Below are 23109 nucleotides of genomic sequence, written 5' to 3' on the forward strand. Positions count from 1 at the left end.
TTACTCTTATCCGTTCCCACCTTTGTGTTGAAACTGTTGCACAATAATTTCCCTCGGGGTAAATAAAGCTTCTTGAATCTTGAATCTTGAATATTCTATCAAATTCTGAACAAAAAAAATAACTATCATAGAATCAATCAAGATTAATACCTCGTTTTCTAATTTTAATCTCCAGTTTGTATTCCTCCTTTCTTTATTGGTCAAATATTGTTTTCCTGTATTTTTGAAGTGTATAATATGGCTTTGTTTGATTTTTTTGTTTCTGTTTAGTCCGTACATGAGATTGTTTTAACATAAATAAACCTTGCACATGATCTCCTCCCTTTCTATCCTTAAACATGTCCCGCATTTATGTTTGACAATGTCCATACATTTCAACAATTCCTGCTTTATTTGTATAAATAAATGTAAATGTAGTCTAAACATTGGTATCAATAAACTGCTGCCTCTGCTGTCTTTCACCACGGTGGAAACCACTCCTGGATGAGTGGGATGGGGGGGACTGACTGTGGGGAAAAACCACATTTCCCATAACTCCCGCGGCCCTTGTCGGGCGTGACGTCACGGTGTCTGCAGCTCCTTCGTTTTGGCTTTGTGCGGAACGACGCGGAGATGTTTGGGCGGACGAGGCAGCCTAGGTAACCTGAACTATACATCCTGCATTCACACAGCTACACGGCGTCTGTGTAAAGAGGGGGGGCGAACAAAGTGAGTCGACACTGAGCACCTTTAGCGCTGTAACGGGTCAGGAATGCTAACATCTGCAACACGATTTTTTTATTACCGCAAATCAGATAAATTAAGCTAACTGGGCTACCATTAGGCCTATTTGTGTATCTGTGTTTGTTTTTTTATGAAGGGTGTTGTTCAAGAAAATGATCAGCATGTTAAAGAACACGACACACAAGTGTTAAATTTGAGTTGAGGACCAGCCTCCAACGACTGCTCTCCATCACCGTGGTCTTCTATTGTAATACAAATGTTTTAAACCCATTCATTGGTCCTCCAGCTGTCGCCCTGTAGAAAACAATGGTATGGTGCACTGCTTTAACGCACAAGAAAGAAATGCAGTACATGTAAACGATTCAAAACGTTCTGTTGGCATCTTCATTTAGTGTCCATGCATGTGTTGGTTTACCCGTGTGATTAACTGTGTTTTATCTGGAACTAATTTCATAGAAACATATGAACGAGTGGATTTGAAAAGACATGAGAGAAAGAGCCATGCAGAGTCTGACCCTGTCAAACATTGGGCCGGACCCTCTGACCACAGGAACCACAGAAGAGAGACCGCTGGACGCCAAGACTGAAGCTCAGCCAGCTCAGAGAGATTCAGATGCACAAGAAAAAGAGGAGAATACACCAGTTGCTCCTGCTGGGACTGAAACAGCATTCAAGCCACAGGAGAATGGGACAGCGGTGCAAACAGAAGAAACACCTGCAAGTATTGCAGTCACACAAGCAGTGGATAACAGTCTCGCTGTTCAGCCACCGACAGAGCCCTCAGTTAACACTGCAGGGATGGAGACGGACTCTGCTTCCACGCCAAGTGCCCCCAAAGACCCAGTACCTGACACAAATCCGAATCCTGGGCGTGATGAGCAAAATACAAAGAAAAAGGATAAAGGTGTACGTGATGGTAGGAAATACGTTCCTTCCAAGAAGGCCATGGTAGATCCTCTGAAGATGGACATGTCTAAACCGCTGGTTATGCCTCTCACATGTGAGTATTAATTTACCCTGTGTGTGTGTCGCCCTATGTTTTACCCTTCTGCACCAGGCTAGGATTGAGAGTCTTGTTTTGTGTTTGATTATTAATGCAGGGCTACACATTTCCCACTATGATTATTACAATATAACATCACTTTAAGTCATATTTTGTAGTTGGGAGGTTTTTCTCAAATCCTAGATTACATTTTAATATGGTGATCCACATTGTAAATATATACTGCACATGTTCTACAGGACTATTGTGATTGTTGTGATTTACTGTTATAGCATGTTATTGTGATTGTTTTACCAGTATTGTTATTAATACAGTGGCATGTGGATTACTGTTTTAGGTTACATACACAATACTCTACTGTAAAAATATCGTCAGTAATTAACTGCTTACAAACATGGAATTCACCTTTACAAGATAAAATGCTCTTAAAATACCTTCTGGTTTTGTTTAACCATACTAGCACAGTAACAAGTTTGGTCATACATGTACAGTTAATAGTTTCTGGTGTTCAAGAGCAACCAAACAAAACATTGCAGGTTAGCGCTAGCCCAATATTTTGGTTGGGCTGATGTACTGACTCATTAGGTTATTACGGCAGTGTTGGTAAGTGTCTGAGTGCACTGCTGAGTCCAAATAGCCTAAAAATAAACACATTTGAAGGATTCTCAATGCTTGCATTATGCATTTATGAAAGCAGTCGGCTGATATATCATCAGCATATTTCTTAAACTCCCATATATTTAGATTGGTATCTGCCTCGAAAATCCGGTATTGGCGGTTGTCAGTCTCTACTGCAAATTCCAATGCATACCTTTTATGAATAGTTGCCTCTATTCTCAGAACAAAGACATATGTCACATGTAAACTTCATCCCCCTCCTTCCCTGTTTCCCTCTAGCGTCTCAGCTCTCCCTGCAGTGCATCGAGTGCCATATAATCTTCAGAGATCACAAGAGCAAAGAGCGTCACCTGAAGTTGAGCCATCCAGCAGAATATGAACAGTGCATACTGAGGAATGCCCTTTTCGCCTGCTACGTTTGTGACCGCCAATTCACGAACTCCACAGAGCTTATGATCCACCAGAAAGCCCACACAGAGAAGAAACCCTTCAAGTGTCCAATCTGTGGCCAGGCCTTCAACAAGTCATCAGAGCTCACCCTTCATAAAAAAATTCATTTTGGCCAGGATGGTTATGCCTGCACTGACTGTGGCAAACCTTGCAAAACTATGACATTGCTGAAGTATCACCGCCGCACACACACTGGAGAGAGGCCATATGTTTGCAAGGAGTGTGGAAAGAGGTTCACCATGTCCAAAGCTCTGCAGAAACATATAGTGTCACACTCACAGGAGGGAGCAGACGTAGATGGGGGAGACGCCACAGCTAAAGCACAACTGAAGAAAGATGATGGTAAGAAAAATGGGTTACGGGTGTCTCATCATTTTCACACATTAAAATGTTAACATACGTTGTAGCTATGCTAGAAATATGACTCTGGGGATGGAAATGATAGTTTGTCTCGGTCTACCACTTTGGTAAAGACTGAAATATCTCAACAACTGTAAATGTTCCATGAAATTTGGTACAGCCATTCATGTCCTGCTCAGGATGAATTGTAATCATGTTGTTAGTCCCTTCATTTGTCATGTAGCGCCATCGTCTGGTCAATCTTAATGTCTTTAATATCTCAGTTTATGACTAAATACTTTTAAAACTAATGGTATTCCAATCAGCCTCAGTTGGACTTGTTATGTTTAGTGCAAATTAGCAAATATAAGCATGCTAACACACTAAACTAAGAGGGAAAACACGATTAACCCTCTGACTCGAGCATTTAGTTTAAAGCACCGCTGCGCCAAAGTACGGCCTCACAGATCTATAAGCATGGCTGTACACGCTCAGTCTTAGTCCTATTTTCTGATCCAAACATTATTTTAATATTTTTTGTTGCCACTGCATGCCAAAAAGCAGACATGTTCTGACAATAATTACATATAAATTAATCAACTAATGTTATTTAAACAAGTATACCATATGCATGTAGTAAGTATGGCAAGTATAATTACTGTGTCATGTAGTATTTCTGCCCTTAACTTTCATATCAGTACATCTTTAAAAAGTATGGAATTCTAGAAAACAAATTACATCTGTCAGCTAGCAGGAAGTATATCATTATGCATCATATCTGTCTTCCTTTATTATCTTTAGGTGCTTCTACGATAAAGTATCCTTGTTCTGTATGCAAGGCCACTTTCAAGAGTACCAAGACACGGCTACATCACATAAAAACAAAGCACAATGTGTTGCCTGCTGCAGCCAGTAAGGCCCTCCCAGCCCGGCAGCAAGTGAAACAAAGTACCCCCATTATAACTCCAATATCTATTTACCAACCAGCACTACTACAGTTGGAGCCCAATGGACCTCTGCAGAAAGTTGATGCCAATATTGACACAGAGCAGATTTGCAGACTTATTGAATCTTTGGGAAATGTGCAGAAAGTGAACCAAGTTGTCATATTGGGGCAGGTGCCACCGCATGCCCCACCACTGGAAGTGCAGCAGCTATCACAACTGACAGAAACAGTGCATTTTAATTTTAATCCACCACAGATAGATTTTATAGGACCAAAACGGACAGAATCGGAGATAGTTGAATTGGACCCTTTAAATAACCCGTGTGATTCAATGGAGCAAACTATTATACTGGAACCTATTACGCCAGATGGACAGTTGGAAAACCCCTCTTTCTCAGAGCTAGCTTCCCACATAGCAGCAGTGGAGCATATTGAGCTACCATTTGTTCAGACTGAACATACAGCGAGACCAGAGGGAGAGATGATGCATCAGATCCTTGAACAGCCCGATATAAGTGCCGTTCATTCTGATCCTATGGATCAAATTGTTTGTCAGAATGAGGTAGAGCAAGACCTTGAGCAAACAGTCATATTAGAACTGATACCAACTGAGGAGCTGGAACAATCTCAAACTGTCCCACAAAATGAAATCCCATCCTCTTCTTTTGTACCAACCACTGACCTGGAAAAGACTGCAGATCAGACTGTATTAGAGGAGCAGGAAACTAGCCTGTCAGCCCCACCACTTATGACTACAGCTGAGCTGGAGCTGGCACCTTTACAAACAGAGCAACAGCTCCTTCCTTCTTGCCCTTTTGTTCCACCATATGCACAAACTCCAAGTGAATCTGAAACTAATCTCAAAGAAGAGGTTGATTCACAGATTCAAACAGTATGTTTAGATCAGGTCCACCCAGTGATGGATGGAGCTGCACAACAAGATGAACAGGAAAAAACTGAAGAACCATCTGAAAAAGAACCACCTAAGAAATTGCTAGTTGATAGCAAGGAGGGTCAGGAGCAGGTGGAGAAAGAAGAGGTTCCATCACACTTGGAGCCCAAGCAGGTGCCACAGATGTCAGAGTTACCTGTAAATGTAATGTCAGCTCAAGAACTGGTGAAAGTGCGGAAAAGAAAACCAACCAGGGCGTTTATCTTTCAAGGATATATGCAAGAACTGGGTACCATATACAAGGATGATTTTAAAATTGATGCCACACCAGCCAAACGGCAAAGAACAAAAAAGTCTCACCTTGTTGTTAAATTTGGTCCACAAAGCAAGGAAAAGAAAAACAAGAAACAGAAGAAGCCATCAAAGCAGCATCAGCCAACGCAGAAAGAAGGGATAAAAGTTAAAACGCCAACAAAAAAACTCTCACAGAAAAAGGTACCTTCACCGCAGAAGGGAAGAAAGGGAAAAAGGGACAAGAAAGCAGGACATTTAGTATCTACCACTGAAATAAAGTCACCTTCCTCAACCCAGGACCCACAAGAGCAACAGATCAAAGAGAATACAAGAAAAAATAAAATGAAAAAGCAAAAAGAAGTGGCAAGGGAGGTTGTGGCGCACATAACTGAGCATAAAACTGAGCACAAAACTGTAGCCTCACCTGTATTTAAAAAGAAAAAACAAACAAAAATATTGCGCAAAGATCATTCCAAAAACACAATGGATGGGAAACGAAAGAAAAAAATGGCAAAAGAGGAAAATGTCGATACAAAAACAAGTGCAGATTCAGCAGACATAACTGGACCGCACGTAACGCAAGACGCTCTGCTTCTACTTAAAGGACATAAACAGCCTCAACTGAAAGTTTACAAATTAGATCCTTCAAAGGCATCCGCCCAGACGCAAGAGGCTTCACCTCACGAGGCCCAAACAATGTCCCAACAGAGTAGTGACAACAACCTCAAACATTCAACTAGAGAGTCGAAGAATAATCTCACCACTGGAGGTAAGAAAAAAGCAGGAAGACCCAAAAAGAACCAGAAAGCTCTTTCGTTGTTGTCCTCGCTACAGGCTTCCCATCAAGCACCTGAGTCGCTGCCCGCCAAGCCCAAGACCACCAGGAAACGTAAAGCCTCCTCAAAAGTGGAGACTGAAGGAGTGATAACTTCTAATTCTAAGCGGGCCTTAGAGTGTAAGGACTGTGGGCAAAGATTTAGCGAAGTCTCATCCCTTCAGAAGCACAAAGCAACACATATTGTAGAGAGCCCAGGCCTCACCTATACCAACGGGAACATCTTTGAGGGCGTCTCCAGGTTGGATATTTACCAGCTTCCAAAACAGCATGATAAGGTTATTGGGGTGATGAATGCTGCTACAGACTGGGATACTGAGCCTGAGATGGCAGAGATGGCATTAGAGGAGAGGGAGCGAAATGTATCCTTTCCATCGTTGATTCCATCCCCATCTTTGCCTGTTCCTCCTTCAGATGTCGAAGTGAGCGCCTATGAATACAAGGCTGGACGTAAAACGGGAGCAGATGATCAATCTCATACATCTCCAGAAGCTCACCCATCAAAAATGAAAACCAGTGAGACCTTGCCAAACTTCCCATCTGAAAGTACCTCTACTCAGACAAAGAGTTTTGAGACCGGAGAGGCTTTGGCATCAGATGAGGACAAGCAGAAGGAAGGTACGAACTCAAACTATGACGTCCGGGATACCATGGATGAAGACATTAAGGAGGATTTACTTCTCGAGGTAGATTTAGTCACTGTTGGGGAGCAAAGTGAGAGAGATGAACCGATCTCTCATGAAGACACTGTTTCCAAAAATGAATCAAATGGAACTGGTAATTCTGAAGTTGGAAGCACTGACAAACTTCCTGGGCAATATGGTAATGAAAAAAACTCTGGAGAAAGTCTAACTTCGCAAACTGTGTCATGCTCCACACATCAAGTGGAGGTCAAAGAAGAGGAGGAAGAGCTTTTAGTCCAGAAGAAAAAAGAAGGAGGGAAAGGAGCCGTTTCTGGGAATCCCACAAGGGGTAAGAGAAAAGGAACAGGACGTCTAAAACGGGACATGATACCAAAGAGAGTTGCAGTTGTAGATGCCGTCAGAGGAACAGAATCAGAGAGAGATCAGGATGAATGTCAGGTAGTTTATGAAAACCGTCCCATCAGCTCTGATTCAGAGATGAATGACGAAGGCGAAAACGGCAAAAAGATTTCACAGCCACAGGCCAGTCCTGAAGCCAATGAAGCTACTGCTCCTTCCGCATCTTTGCCTCCCATGCCCTCTACATTAGAGGAAACCCCTGAAGAGCAGGTCGTCTTTGAGCTGAAGTCGCTAACAACTAATGTCAGGGAGGTAATGAATGTAAGAAGAGTGCTGGGAGGAGAGGAACATGACAGGGATGCTGACCAGTCTCCTGAGATCATACTTGAGAGGTTCCTCACCTCTAGACAGAGAACAACTGCTGACAAGGAGCCATGCCTGCTGACAGCGAGGGACAATCACAGACAGGTGATATGCCGATTGTACCAACAAATGCCATACATTAACAACATATCACTTATTCAAACCATTGCAAACTCGAAACATCTGTTTTTCTTCCAGGGTTTGGACCGCATTTCTGAGAATGAAGCCCTTGGGAGCCAGGAGATCAAGGTCGAAGAGAATACCTCCGATCCACTGCTGCTTGCATCCACCTGTCAAAACAGACGGAGTGCAAGTGTGCAGCCACAGCATCATCGTGACATAAGGACAGTTCTGGTAAAGGAGGAGAGCAGCCTTGTGCTGAATGAGGCTCAGGCCACGCAGGGCAGCAGACACATCCGATGGAATGTGGAGCCGTTCAACATTGAAAACACCTCCAGTCCTTGTAAGTATTAGGCTACACCGTAGGTGCATTTTAAATATGATTATTTTCTCTCTTCCTGAGAGCTACGTCCAAAATACATGGGGTGCGACACGCCCTGACACGCCGTAACACGGCTGCAGCAGCATGCCCGCATCAGAGCCTGCCAATTATATTCAATTGAAACTTCTACATGAAGCACAGAAGCCGTGCACACCTGTGGGCCGACACACGGCTCATCTTGTTTTTTTCTCTCTGTGCAAGGCTACACAGCCCTCACACATGTAAAAACGACATCAAAGCTAGTACAATCTGTTTAAAGCATAAATACCTCATTGATCCAGAGGTAATGTGAGGCAGCAGAGCAACCTTGTAGGTGTTTTTACATTCCACGTATATAAATAGTAAATAAATAAAATCAATGTATATCCATGATCCTGTAGTTAAAACAATCCAGTTAATAAATTCAGTACCAGTTAATAAAGCCTCCACTTCCAAACCCTGTAGAACCAACTGCATTATCACTGGGCAAAACTCGATATGCACACAGTGACGCTGGCAGCAACAGCACCATACCACTCATATGTCTGTGCATGAGACGTGGAGCTATCGCCAGGAGATGATTGGCTTAGCTTAGTTTAGCATTGTGACTGAAATATTAGTTTATTAAATTTGTCAAAGGCCAAAACATAAATCTCTTACAAAGTATCCCTTATGTATTGTAACAGATTTAGCTTTTAGTTATTTAGTTATATATTGATGTTTTTGGCTTTTTGCTTTCAGTGATGGAGAGTGCGGAGACATCGAAGGACGGGGGTGGCATCACCCCTGACTTCAACTCCAACCAGTGCATCTTCTACCCGGTGAAGGAGGAGGAGAGGGAGGTTCTCCTGGCAGCTGCTCAGACCAACTGTGGGACTCTAACAACAGGTGCATCCAGTGATGCCCAGCAGACGGAACATCAAGCAACAGATATTCATTTTAGTGAGTCATTGTCTTTTACCAATGATATTCTCCTTTTACCAAGGATTGTAGGAAGATTTTATTGTTGAATCTGTTAACAGATGAAAGGGGCCATTCTGCACCAGACTACCAGGAAATGAGAGTGAGAGGACTATTGTCAGAATCGGGGGTCAGTGACTTTGCAGATGGACAAGGTTTGTTTTTCTGTTTGATGACATGTACTTGAAGCCACTTGTTTAACATCCTCAAACTATTTATTAAAAATATTGATATTTACATACCTAAGGTAACTGGTCTGTATGTAATCTTGATTTTTCAGCCGACACTGAGTTGCAGCATCCACCAGACCTCCAGGACTTTCTCCTCCAGAGTTCTGATGAAGAGGACACGGGTGGATTTGAATTGTCTGACCCTCAGCTTGACTCAGAAGCAGAAATAATGGCCTATTTCTACAAGAACCAAACAAACCAGCCAGCTGAGGCGTCACAAAAGTACAGTGCATCTTCATTTGTTTCAGTCTTCTAACCTTCACAGAGCACTGTTAAAAACACAAAACATGTCAACTATTTCATGAATATATTATATTATTTATTCATATTTAATAATAGTGTCATGCTATGTATAAATGATGCTTACTTGTGACTTTGAAAATTCTTCAATGAGACGATTAGGGGAGAACTCAGAGTTTTGTAGGCTAATTGTCATGAACGGTACAGAGATAACACGCAAAAAAGGGTGGACCCAATGCAGACACGGACCCGGAATAAAAGTACAAACAAATATTTAATATAACTACAAAAACGCAAAACACTACAGGGTAAACAGGTAATACAAATGACGAGACGAGGGAAAAACAGGAACGAGGAGACGACGGAAGATCAGGGAAACGGACTAGGAAACAGGAACATGGGAAACTACGGAGAAAGCAGAAAACAAACACGATTAGAATATACTTAATGACGGGGAGCGTGATAACCACAACAAGAAAAGGAATGCCAATCCGGGGGGAATAGTTTTACCAATGAAGGAATACAACGGTCCGGCGCTGCATGCCTGTCAGCTCAGGGTATAAGTAGTAGACCAGGTGATCAGCGTAACAGGCTGCAGCTTGGGGGAACGCCTACCGGACCTAGGTGACAGAAACAAGAGGAAAGCACACATGCAGGGAAACACAGACAGAGGGAGACAAACTCACATAAAAAGGGAGAGAGGAGGGTACTGACAGAACTGACTCGTGACACTAATACGTTAAAATTTAATTCATTCAGATATAACGTATAAAAGCTGAGGACCCACGTGATCAACAACACTTCCATTGGTAAACAAATGCACAAAGAAGAAGAAAACAGACAAGGAAAATGTTTGGCAGGACTAGAATTTCTTTTCATTATAGACCAGATGACGTTATAATTGGTTTCTTGACAGTAAAACATGAATCTTATTATAAACTGACTGTTCACTGAGCCCTGGCCCCTGGTTTTCTTTTTCTCCCTTAGTTTGCCAACTTCAACAAGTCAGCACCAAGAACCAAGAGAGGAGAACAGGACCAAAGAGCCCATTGAGTACTTCTCTGAGTATTTTGGTTGGGATACCTGGGTAGAAATTGCCAATTGCACAAATAAACTATCCAACATGCCCAAACCTGTCACAGCCTTAGAGGTTGCACAGTTTGTTGGGATCCACATTGCAATGGGAACTTTAAAGGTTTGTACTCTGTTTTTTTTTTATGTTTACTTGGCTCTGTTAGTTAAACGGAGACCACTTAAAGTTTATTTGGTCTCTTGCTATTTTTCAGTTTCCCAGCCCGAGGCTCTACTGGGAGGACTTGACTAAGGTGCCCCTGATTGCTGACGCCATGCCACTTTCCCGTTTCCTTGAACTGTCTCGCATGTTGAAGCTTGCCTCTCCTGCGAAGGATCCAGTCAACAATAATGTTAAGGAAGGAAAACAAGATAGTGACTTTCAATGTGCACATCAAGGCAGAACTCCCTCAAGCAGACAAAAGGAAATCTGTCAGCATAATGAGGGGCAGAGGCAAGGGGATGCGCCAAACGACCAGAACAGGTGTAAAACACAGACTGATCCCCTATGGAGGGCTCGGCCATTATTGGACCGTTTCAAAGCGGGGTGCCAGTCACTGAGGCGAGAGGGTGATTATGCAGTTGACCAATATCCACTTCCTTTGACTGGGAAGATGCACAATAAGAAACTGTCTCTTTACTGCACTACATTAATTGGATTTGGTGGTTATCTCTTACATGTGGATCTTAAGTTGGGTCTTTCTGGCAAAGAAGACGCTGTAGAAAAAATGGTCCCCAAAGGTAGTATGGTGTTTCTTTGCAAACAGGAACTCTCCACCCCTGCTATGCTAGAACGTCTGTTAGTTGCCGGCGTTCACGGCGCAGGAAGGGTGGGAGGAGCCCGAGGACAGATCGGAGATGAGTTCGTAAGCTCAGACGGGAAGCTGATGTTGCGCAGATCACACTGTGGCTTCATACTTTCTACTGCTGGAAATGGCCAAAGGAACATGGCTTCGCTCATTGACAACTTTGAGAAGGCCCAGATGTCGGCTCATCTCAACAGAGATTTGCAGAATCTTTACTCGATCCCACTCACTGCCTCGGCCCCAACCCGCTGGCCTCAAGCGGTGCTCTGGTACCTCACAGATCTGGCTCTGGTCAACTCCTGGCTCCTATACAGACAGGATCACAGCCGGGCAGCGTCTGCACCTTTGACTCTCATGGCCTTCAGATTGGAGATGTCCAAGGCTTTGATCCTCTCCAGCAGCTGTGATACCCAGGACTCAGTTCCCCCTCAGTCCCCCATAGAGAAGGCCCATGTTATAGATGAAACCCCCAGTCCCAGCCTGGTGGAGGAGAGTCCTCTGCCAGATGCAGCCACACGGTACGATGGTTCAGGCCACTGGCCAGAGCAGCTTGGGGAGGGAAAAGGGGGCAGGTGTCGTTTCGGGGACTGTCAGAGAACATCTCGAGTACTATGCCTTAAGTGCTGTGTCTTTCTTTGTATCTCACGCAACCACAACTGCTTTTTGAATTTCCACAATCAAGAGAGATTGGGAAAAGAGTAATGTCCACTACAGAATTTACCCTTCATTTTTCAACACTTTTGTTTCTGATTTAGATTGTAACTGCTTTTGGTGTAAGAAAACCCAGCTAATCAAAAAATAGTATTATCTCCTCTGTCCTTCAAACTTTTCCATGATGCCTTTCACTAGCAGTTTAAGGATGATTTGTGCTGCAGTTAAAAACAAACAAATGTGATGTGGCTTATTATGTCATGAGCAAGTGTAAAAATGAATTTGCCTTCAGAAGGAAATCTAAAAAAAGAAAAATGCATACCGTCCACTTTGAGCTGCAAAAAAGCATGAATTATGATGTTGATATTACAGTTACCATGATATTTATTTTAATATTTATTTTATTTTTGAATTTTATCATTATTAATTTGAATTTCAGAAAGTAATAAAAGACAGATGGAAAAAAAATACACTGCACTGTTGCATTTTTTCCAAGACTGCGGACAAATGTTTGCACAACACACCTTTTTCACAGTAGACAGGTTGACTTGAAACGTGCTGCTGATAACAGAGATGATGGTTCTATTCTTGCACAGTACAAGGACCTTAACACAGAAGCAGCCAAATGGAATTCAGCCAATATTAATGTTATTATTAAGAGTAGAAATACGCTGTTACAGGGGAAGACCCTGCATTAAAAATGTTACTTAAGTAAAAGTATGAACGTATTAACACTAAAAATGTGCTTAAAATACAAAGAGGTAAAGCACCCATTATGGAGAATGGACCATTTCAGAATGTTATATTATTATGTTATAATTATTGACATTTATTATATTTAAATGTATTGATTGTCAGTATCACTTTAATGTTGAAACTTATAACGGTGGGGCTAGTTTTATTGATTTTATATAAATGTTAGAATCATAAAGTAGTATAAAATGGAATTACTCAAATAAAGTACAAGTATCTCAAAATTTAACTTACTACAGTATGTACAGTACAGTACTACCTAGTTACTTTCTACCACTGGAATTATTAATTTTTATAAAAGTAAGTGTCTATAAGACCATACTTTCCTATATGTATGGATAATGTGCATTAGTAGTGTTAATCACATATCTGATTTTGAAATAGAAACAACTGCAAATTGAATATATGCACATACTCCTATGGGAGTACACACACACACACACACATCTGTGTACACTTGTCTGCATTGTCTTTTATTATAAAGGGGGTTAACAAAACATGTACAATCTATACTTTTCAACAAGTTGTTTTGGGTCACGTGACGGAGATCAACCATAGAATCAGACTGAATATTCAGTCAAGTACAATTTTGAGGTAGTTGTACTTTACTTGAGTATTTCCTTTTTAATCTACTTTGTACTTCTACTCAACTACATGTCAGAGGAAATATTGTACTTTTTTTATTCCACTACATATATTTGGTAACTTTAGTTACTAGTTACATTACAGATTCTGATTATTAATACAAAATATTATTAACAAATGAACAACAATATTATACGGATAACATATATTTTGAAAAATATAAATAAAAAGCATAACATTTACAATCGTAATAATGTATATGCAGATCAAAAGTACTGTAATAATGTGCAAAGAACCGATTGTTTATGATTGAGTCCTTATTACAGAGAGGAGGTGACAGACTCTCTAAGGGATGTGTTGTATAGTTTAATGACCACAGGCAGGAAAGATTTTAATGTTATCGATCAAGCTGCACAGCAGTATATAAAGTCAATTCAACTAGCCCCATCTTTGCCAGCTGCAACATTAAATAATCAATAATTATAATATAATAAAATAATATTCTCAAATGGTCCTTTCTGCATAATGAGTACTTTAAGTACATTTTAATGGTAATATTTATGTACTTTTACTTTTGAGCAGAACACCGCCATCTAGATGTATTAACACTAAAAATGTGCTTAAAATACAAAGAGGTAAAGCACCCATTATGGAGAATGGACCATTTCAGAATGTTATATTATTATGTTATAATTATTGACATTTATTATATTTAAATGTATTGATTGTCAGTATCACTTTAATGTTGAAACTTATAACGGTGGGGCTAGTTTTATTGATTTTATATAAATATTAGAATTATAAAGTAGTATAAAATGGAATTACTCAAATAAAGTACAAGTATCTCAAAATTTAACTTACTACAGTATGTACAGTACAGTACTACCTAGTTACTTTCTACCACTGGCATTACCAGACCATACTTTATGTATTGATAATGTGCATTCGTAGTGTTAATCACATCTGATTTTAAAATAGAAACAACTGCAAATTGAATATATGCACATACTCCTATGGGAGTACACACACACACACACACACACACACACACACACACACACACACATCTGTGTACACTTGTCTGCATTTTCTTTTTTTATAAAGGGGGTTAACAAAACATGTACAATCTATACTTTTCAACAAGTTGTTTTGGGTCACGTGATGGAGATCAACCATAGAATCAGAATGAATATTCAGTCAAGTACAATTTTGAGGTAGTTGTACTTTACTTGAGTATTTCCTTTTTAATCTACTTTGTACTTCTACTCAACTACATTCACAGGAAATATTGTACTTTTTTTATTCCACTACATATATTTGGCTTTAGTTACTAGTTACGTTACAGATTCTGATTATTAATACAAAATATTATTAACAAATGAAATATCAGAATCAGAAAGACAATTATTTTCATTGCAAACTCCAGCTATACAAACAACATATTAAACAACAACAATATTATACGGATAACATATATTTTGAAAAATATAAACATATATATAAAAAGCATAAAATTTACAATCGTAATAGTGAATATGCAGATCAAAAGTACTGTAATAATGTGCAAAGAACCGATTGTTTATGATTGAGTCCTTATTACAGAGAGGAGGTGACAGACTCTCTAAGGGATGTGTTGTATAGTTTAATGACCACAGGCAGGAAAGATTTTAATGTTATCGATCAAGCTGCACAGTAGTATATAAAGTCAATTCAACTAGCCCCATCTTTGCCAGCTGCAACATTAAATAATAATTATGATATAATATAATAATATTCTCAAATGGTCCTTTCTGCATAATGAGTACTTTAAGTACATTTTAATGGTAATATTTATGTACTATTACGTAAAGGTTAAATATGGAGAATGAGCAGAACACCGCCATCTAGTGTTTCAAGATCGTAGTTGCAACAACGGAAAATAATTCCACCACTCAGGTTGCCAGGTTGGTCAGACAGTAGCTTACAGGAGACCAGAGTCTTTTTGAGCCTGTTTGAACCCGTCCCCTCCAAGTATTGCAGCGGAGTTTGACTGACAGTTACTGTTACCGTTACAGCTCAGTAAACATGACAGTTTACAGAACGAGGAGAAACGAGGCCATTTCAGCATGTTTTAATGCTGTTGAACTCCTTTATCTCAGTCCATCGAGTGAATGCTTGGCCTATATTGACTGTGCAGTCACTCAGCTGCTGGGACAAAATAATGATTTTACCCAGTGCCAACCTAAAGTAGCTGCGCCAAACAACAAACCAACCATGGCAACCCGCAATGCTGCCACTTAATGGCTGGTAAAATGTAGACAGAACGTGACAGAAAGTTATTGTCAAACCCGTAAAATAAAATATTAATTCAGACTAAATATATATATATTTTTTTATAGAAAAGCAATACTTTCACTATGTACTCCTAGAAACGCCCTGTGGTTGTATTCTTTTTTAAATTTAAATATAGCTTTTAATAAATGTTCTACATCTTTAACCTTTAAATAACAGTTTGAATGCAGGCTTTTTACTTGTAACAGAGTATTTCTACAGTGTGTTATTACACTGTTTACTGAAGTGAAAGAACTGAGTACCTCTTCTCCACCATAGACATAAAGAGTAGACGCCTCATCGAACGTTGGGCCTATTGGCGCTGACGAGCGGTGGAGCCGCCATCTTGGCCCGGTCGCCCGCTCCACTCAGTGTAAGGACAGGACACGGTTCAGCGTATTTTAATATTCACAGTGGGATTAACAGTAATAGAATATTCTGATATATGATATATGTGATGTATGATAGGTGTTTTGCAAACACTATAAATATAAACACAACAAGAGAAATCATTTATAGAGTATTAATAGGCTGTATTTCATACATGAATACATAAATCTCTCTCTCTCACTCTCTCTCTTTCTCTCTCTCTCACACACACACACACACACACACACACACACACACACACACACACAAACACACGCAAGCACACACACACACACACACACACTCAGAGAAAATTAAAATACATATAAATCAAGAGTATCAATACAATTAGGTCAGAGAGAGAGATGACATTTTGGACACATCTAAATACAAGTCAAACAGACACACTTTCATTTAAAGCACTAAAAAAACCAAGAGCCGAACCCTATATGTTTATAAATATTCAGAAATGATCCATGCTCTGCCAGTCGCATAGTCGTGGTAGTGGAGAGAGAGGGAGGGTCCACATTTGAGCGAGTGTGTGTGGTATAAAAATATATATAAAATTTTGTTAAATCGATCATTTTCACACTGTTTTGTTCTTGCACAGTTACCAATTTGAGTGTAGCTCTAATTGGTAAAGAAAGTGATGTTGTAGGAGTACTTTGTATAGTATCTAAAATGACTGTGTCCTTTGTTTTTAGGCAAGGTCTAATTATGTGAATGTCTTCTTTATTACATATTTTAATTATGTAGTAATTGTATTTAATGTGCAAACAAAAACACGGGGCATAGTTCAGTAATATCCATTTTAAATTATACAAACCATTTAAGATTTTTCCTTAGTTAAATAAATGTATGATTTTTTCTTTTCAGACTGTTTCAACTTCTGTGGTACAACTGAACTAAAAAAGCCTGGACTCATCAGTTCTGGTTTACAAACATGGGACGTTCGTCCTGCTTTAAGTGGAGATGTGGAGAACCAAGTAAAAATGTATGGAACATTTAGTTCAGCTGTGAGAATATCGGGCACAGAGTGGAAATACATGTTCACGCTTGCCTCGTAAATCTCTAATTCATTCTTTATAATAAACCCCACATCATGTTGCTCCTGTTTGATGAAACAGTTTAACAGCAAAGGATATTGGTCAGATTCTGTCACTTCTCCTTTGATAGTCTAAACTTTAAAAAAAAAAGTGACATGACATGAAAAATTATCTCATAATTCATCTCAATGTCATGTTCAATATTTAAAAAAACAAAACTGAGAATATCTGAGGTGACCTGAGATGAACTGTCTCTGAAGTGTCTTCCTCTCATGAAACCACAGCACATCCTCCGCTGACCTACTGCTGGAAATGTGCAATCCATTTACACTAGACCACATGTACGACAACCCCTCTCCTCCCTGCTTCTCCTTTCATATCTACACAGGCACACACACACACACACACACACACACACACACAAACACACAGGCTTGCACACACACATCTGGCCGGGGGTAAATTAACTAAGATTCCCACAGAGGCTAATCTCCACGCCTCTACTGTGACAAGATAATAATAATAAAATAAGGGACAGCAGCTCCTCTGGCAGCTAAATATTTATCTACCTGCCACAGCCTGAGGGACTCACTATAACATTCAAAAATGCATGGATTTATGTATAATTGTTTAAAATTGTACTGTACCGTACTGATTATGAATTGTAATATTGTAATATTAGATTAGAGCAGGAATACGCTGCACAGTGCTCTGGCATCTTGTTCCTTCTGCTGCTCAACTCATAGGCTCAACGAGTCACTCATAGAACTTATCTGGGAGAAGGACCGATCCAAGATGGCGGCCGCATTTCTCGCGGCCCAACGTTCGATGCGGCATCTACTCTTTATATCTATGTTCTCCACCACTGGTTAAACACCATCACTAACGCCGTAGAACAGCACGGCAGCCATCTTAGTTGTACCAACGGCTCTCGTGAGCATACAGGAAGTGTCCGATCTATCCGTTGTAGTTCTCTTGGGTCAACACTTTCAGTCAAACTACCTTCAAAAGCGGTTAGAGGTAACGTAAACGTCCACTACATTTTATGTGTTATTTGAATAATTTCATATAGGTATACGCTATTGGCGTGCACCACATTGGTGCATGGCAGATGTGTACAAGCGCCAAAAAAAATAGTTCAAACTTGATATGTGTGTAAAGTCTCTTTGAATGGCAGCCAGTGTTGTTAGCGCTAAACAGGAGCTACTAGCTAGCGTTAGCACGCTCGATAGCCTGGTGCTTTATTATTAGACTCAGCTAGGTGTACATACATTAAACTAAAGCGGGTGTATTTTTTTGTAAATGGATATAGTTTACCAGATATAGCCGTTAAGGCATTTTAATCATTTAACCGGTGGCTAGATGCTTGTATGCTCTCATGGCGCTAGTTAGCTTAGCTCACGTTAGCGGCCTTAAAGGTGGTAACGTAACGTTAGAGCAGAGATGAGTCCTAACTTGAGTGTTTGCTAAAAGATAAATAACACTTAGGCCTTATGCATTGTGGTTTGCGTAAACCGTAGTTTTACGTTAAATAGTACGGGACCTTACTTGTTCATTTGATTAGATTTAAATTTATTTTCTACATTTAAAATAGAAAATAATATCAATCAACTTTTTTTTTTCTTTTTGACATGTTTGCAAATGAGTGGGACGAAATATTCACTTACCTTATCCCTCGCCTTCTCCATAATTCGTTGTTAGTTAAAGAGCTTCCTCTTTCATACATTTATTATCATTTTAAAATTATTTATTTATTATTCATTTTTCCCCCCCGGACTCACCCAAATGTTTATGTTTTAACTTTACTTTTGAAGTATCGTCTATCAAAAATATATACAGTACCATTTCTTGCATATTTATTTAATTTAACCAAACATTTTAAACTTATTGGTATATGTTAGTATACAAAATATAAATTAATAATAAAAATTGAATGAAAAAAAATAAAATGAAAACAATCCAAAAAATATAATGTTAATCAAACCCCTTCTTCTCTGTACCCTGTGAGAATCATTTTCTTGTATCTCTTTTTGAATTACTTCAAGTTTGGACGTGGCTTTTACACCATAGACGGAAACCCATAAACTTTTTTTGGTTGTACGCACCTATACAGTTTTGAAATTAAATAATCCCCTTAAACTATAACTCCCTTCTCTTTGAGTAAACATTTTTTTAATATTTATTGGTAGTTGATTATTTGTCATCTGTTAAACACGCGGTAACTGTTTCGTAAAGCATCTAGCTAACGTTATATCTGTGGGATTAGGTATAGTGTTTCTTTCCTGCTGTTAACCAAAGTGCTGTTATTTCCGCAAGATATGTGACCTCACTTTAAGTTTGTCTTTTTGCCTTGTTCTTTCATTGAATGTAGGAAAGTTGTTGTCAGTGCCTGTTGAGACCACCCAGGATGGACTCAGATATTTTGAACATAGAAGAAATTGTGATGGGACGGGGATTGCCAGATCCACCTCCAGAAGTTCCCCCCGTAAAGCCGGCAGAACCATACAAACCGATCATTTTGAATGGACCTCCTGCATCCTCCATTCAACCTTGTAAGTTTTATAAATGGTCACAACTTAAACCCAGATAGCCGAAAACAGCTGAAAGATTAACTTTGTGTTTGCATGTTCTCTCTAATGTCATCCTGCCCTTTCAGATCAGCATGAAAATCTGCAGTGTTTCCAGTGCTTCATCACGTTCTGCAATGCCAAAGCCAAGGAAAGACATATGAAGAAGAGCCACCGGGAAGAGTATAAGCAACAGCTTCAACAGGTAAGCGCTACAATATCCCCTCAGTTATTCACTGGAAATGGTTCAGGTTTGTGTCCTTCATTTTGATCAGAAACATATTTTTAATTGGTGTTTTTTTTTTACCCTATATTCTGACAAACACAAGTTATGTATTTATGTTGCTATGCCTGTCCCCTTTCTCCCCTTTCTCACTTTCTGTGCTTGAAAATACCAAAATATTTAATGAAGCAAGTTTGTTATGCATTAGGCACTCACTGTTTTCTGATCATTTCCCCACATAAGGTTAACAGTACGATTTATCCAATTTTGTGATCTTTTTTATTGCTATAAAGGCATTGTAATGCAAAAACAAATGATGGTCACGTAGGACAGGGGTGTACGGTATAAACGGCATAGATCGGAATCTGGCTATGGTATGGATTTTGACTCTTAACTGGCAGAGCAGCTCTGATGTAATGACACAATGCGCGTGGCTCCGGCCTGCGAGGGAATAGCCACTGGCCCTTTGAGTAGAAGACTGTGTGCCTATGTGAAAAAGTCATTCATGGCCATAGGGGCCTATGTTGACTGCTGTCCTCTTCGCATCTCAGCGTGTCAAATACCGGCGTAATGGGAGGCTTGCTCACGCGCCTCCTGTAGTCGCGCAGTCACAGAGCTCTACACGCTCCCACTATATGGACTTTGCATGCTTCTTCATCACTCCTCTCCGCGCCTGTTGTTGTTTTTGCAATCGTTTCAGCCTGGTTTAATAACCACCAAAATGTCTCTTTGTACCTTGAAAAAAAACAAAGGTTGGAACAGAAAACGTCAATTCAACAGTGAATGGACAGAGAAGTATTTGTTTATAACTGTCAATGTGACACCAGTGTGTTTACTCTCCAACAAGTGTAAATCGGTGGGAAGCTAAAATCTACATTGGTTAAGAAACTATTAACTTAAGTTATCAGATAAATGTAATGGGGTAAGAGGAGTGGAGTAGAGCTATTAAGTAGCATTAAAATAAAATCCTCAAGGAGAAACAACAGCCTCAAATTTGTACTTTAAGATATGATATACCGACCGTCTATGCTTCAAATTATACCGTGATGGGTTTTACAATTGACAAGGAGTTCTATGTCCCGAATTATTCTAACTTTGGCTCCTCTTTATTATTTCATCACAGGGAAACACATTGTTCACGTGCTATGTGTGTGACCGCACATTTCTGTCATCTGAGGAACTGACACAGCACCAGCCAACACACAGCAAGGATGACAAGCCCTTTAAATGTGTGCATTGCAAGGAGAGCTTTAAAACGTTCTCTGAAGTGAGTATAATGTTTATGCTTGAAAATAATTCATTCAAACTAAATACCACCATGACTGTCAAAAGTAATATTAAGCTCATTCTTAAGCTTAATTTTTCTTCTTTTCACTTTCGTAGCTAACAGCCCATAGAAGACAGGTGTGTCCAGAGAAACAGTTGGTATGTAAAGATTGCAATGAAACCTTCCGGAGTGCTGGACTGTTGCGTACTCATCGCCTGACCCAGCACCCCCGCCCAGAAGTAGAGACCGCAGAACAACCGGAGGACCCTACGAAAACTCACCGCTGTAAGAAGTGTGGTCAGGGCTTTGAAACGGAACCTGAGCTGATAGCTCACCAGGAGAAGTACCCTGAGGGTCAACAATGCAACGGCAGTGCTGCATCCGCCAAGAAACGTGGACGACCTTCCAAAGTTGAAGACTCAGCCGCTGCAGAGAAAAAGGGAAAGCGGAAAAAGAAGGATGAGGCAGAAGCACCTGAGGAGGCAGTGAAGGCCAGCAGCACATCAGAGTCAGCAGCACCTCCAGCAGAGGAAAAAGGAAAAGCAGGTGGAGCAAAGCGTGGTCGTCCTGCTAAAGCAGCTGTGAAATCTGAACCGGAAGATATAAAGATTGCTGAGGATGACAGTCATGCCAAGGAGAAGAAACCTAAGGCAGAAGCAGTTGCTCCAGTCCGTCAGCACCCCTGTCCTGACTGTGACCTCACATTTCCCGTCTTGATTCAGCTGCGTGCTCACAAGAAAGAGAAACACGCCCCGCGCAAAGCCCATCCCTGCGAAGAATGTGAAGAGAGCTTTGGCCGTCCTGAGCAGCTGGATGCCCACATGTCACGGGCTCACGCCGTGGGCCGCCTCGCCTGTCCAACCTGCGGGAAGAGCTTTGGCCGCGAGCGCACCTTGAAAGCTCACCAGAAAAGCCACCCCGAGGAAAAGCCTGAAAACCCTGAAAACCCAAGTGCAAAGAGATAATTGAGACATGGGGACCTTTCAAAAAGTGTATGGTTGTTGAAGATTTTAATCCTGAATTGTCCTTTTTTCCTTTTAACATAGGAGAGCAGATGCTCCTGATGATGCTTTCAGATGAGTTTGGAATGGTTATGAAAGTGACGTTTTTTTTATCTGAAGTTGAATTTTGTTTCTGAGCTGTTCAAATTTGGGACAAACAGACACATTTACTAAATTGCTAATCAAACGTTGTTAAATCCATCAATTACACCCTTTGCCATAAAACATTGTTTATTTGTAAAAAAACAAAAAACAAAACTGTTTTGATTAACTTTTTTATTGTTTATGTTTCAGGTTTTTTTAAAGTGTGAAATGCGTGTTGTGTGAATTTATTACATGGTGTTTTGAGTTCAACTCACTCTGTGGTAAAATTTTTTCATTTTTTTTTCAAAACAAATTTGGTAAAATTACATTTGAAGCCAATTAGATGCCTAGTTAAGATACTATGTTTGAATGTTTAGACCGTTTGTCAAGAGAAAAATGTTATGTACAGCTTCTGGTTCATATTGTGCATTTTTGTTACTCTTAATAATTTGATTGTTTCTTTCTAAATTAAGTCTCTATGAGGAAGAATTTTAAGATGGCATGAGTATGTTCTGCTAAAAAACATTTTGGCTTAGTGCTCCAGATTCAATGTGGAGTGTTTGGCAGGTGGGCAGAAATGATCCACTATAATCCTGATTTGTCTTCAGTGAAAATAACTCATTTTAATTTTTCACTTATTAGAAAAATGTTTAATGTCTTGGACATTTCTTGAATGGAACTATATGGTGACTCTTTGGTGCCTTAGAGTCACACGATGAACTGTGTATATTGTGTTTTTCACTGATTAGATTGTTTTCTTTCCCCACTGCAATGTGTCTGGACACTGCAAAACTATAATAAAACATGCTATCCCAAGGGAGGCTGCTGAAGAAATAACTTGCCTTTTTGTCTTTGTTCTCACTTCTAATGCATGAACACACCATTCAGATGCTAGTTTGCTCAGTGATACGCTCAGGTTTGGTGGATGTGTACCTTTACCATGTTTTGTCCGAGTGATCTGGTGCTTGACTGTCAGTCAAAGAGGGATGGATGGATACAGATAAAACCAGTAATATATA

General features: G+C 40.0%; 2 protein-coding genes across 3 annotated transcripts; both read left to right on the forward strand.

Annotated features, from left to right (window-relative positions):
• The first annotated feature begins 605 nt into the window (after window positions 1–605).
• Window positions 606–12218, forward strand: znf576.1 (zinc finger protein 576, tandem duplicate 1). Of its 2 annotated transcripts, none has more exons than XM_083918157.1 (10): window positions 606–708; window positions 1180–1723; window positions 2624–3136; window positions 3935–7551; window positions 7645–7909; window positions 8669–8869; window positions 8950–9042; window positions 9168–9339; window positions 10345–10552; window positions 10644–12218. In XM_083918157.1, the coding sequence occupies exons 2-10, from the start codon at window positions 1210–1212 to the stop codon at window positions 11934–11936; spliced, it is 6876 nt and encodes a 2291-aa protein (XP_083774283.1). In that variant the 5' UTR covers window positions 606–708; window positions 1180–1209; the 3' UTR covers window positions 11937–12218. The 2 variants fall into 2 exon arrangements, with proteins under 2 accessions (XP_083774283.1, XP_083774284.1); XM_083918158.1 differs by having other exon boundaries at window positions 609–638.
• A 5679-nt stretch (window positions 12219–17897) lies between these two features.
• On the forward strand, window positions 17898–22921 carry znf576.2 (zinc finger protein 576, tandem duplicate 2). Its single transcript, XM_083918165.1, has 5 exons — window positions 17898–17968; window positions 19320–19500; window positions 19605–19720; window positions 20862–21005; window positions 21122–22921. The coding sequence occupies exons 2-5, from the start codon at window positions 19356–19358 to the stop codon at window positions 21968–21970; spliced, it is 1254 nt and encodes a 417-aa protein (XP_083774291.1). The 5' UTR covers window positions 17898–17968; window positions 19320–19355; the 3' UTR covers window positions 21971–22921.
• Window positions 22922–23109: the final 188 nt, after the last annotated feature.

This window comes from Echiichthys vipera, assembly GCF_963691815.1.
Source record: "Echiichthys vipera genome assembly, chromosome: 8".
In the NCBI taxonomy this organism is placed as follows: domain Eukaryota; kingdom Metazoa; phylum Chordata; class Actinopteri; order Perciformes; family Trachinidae; genus Echiichthys; species Echiichthys vipera.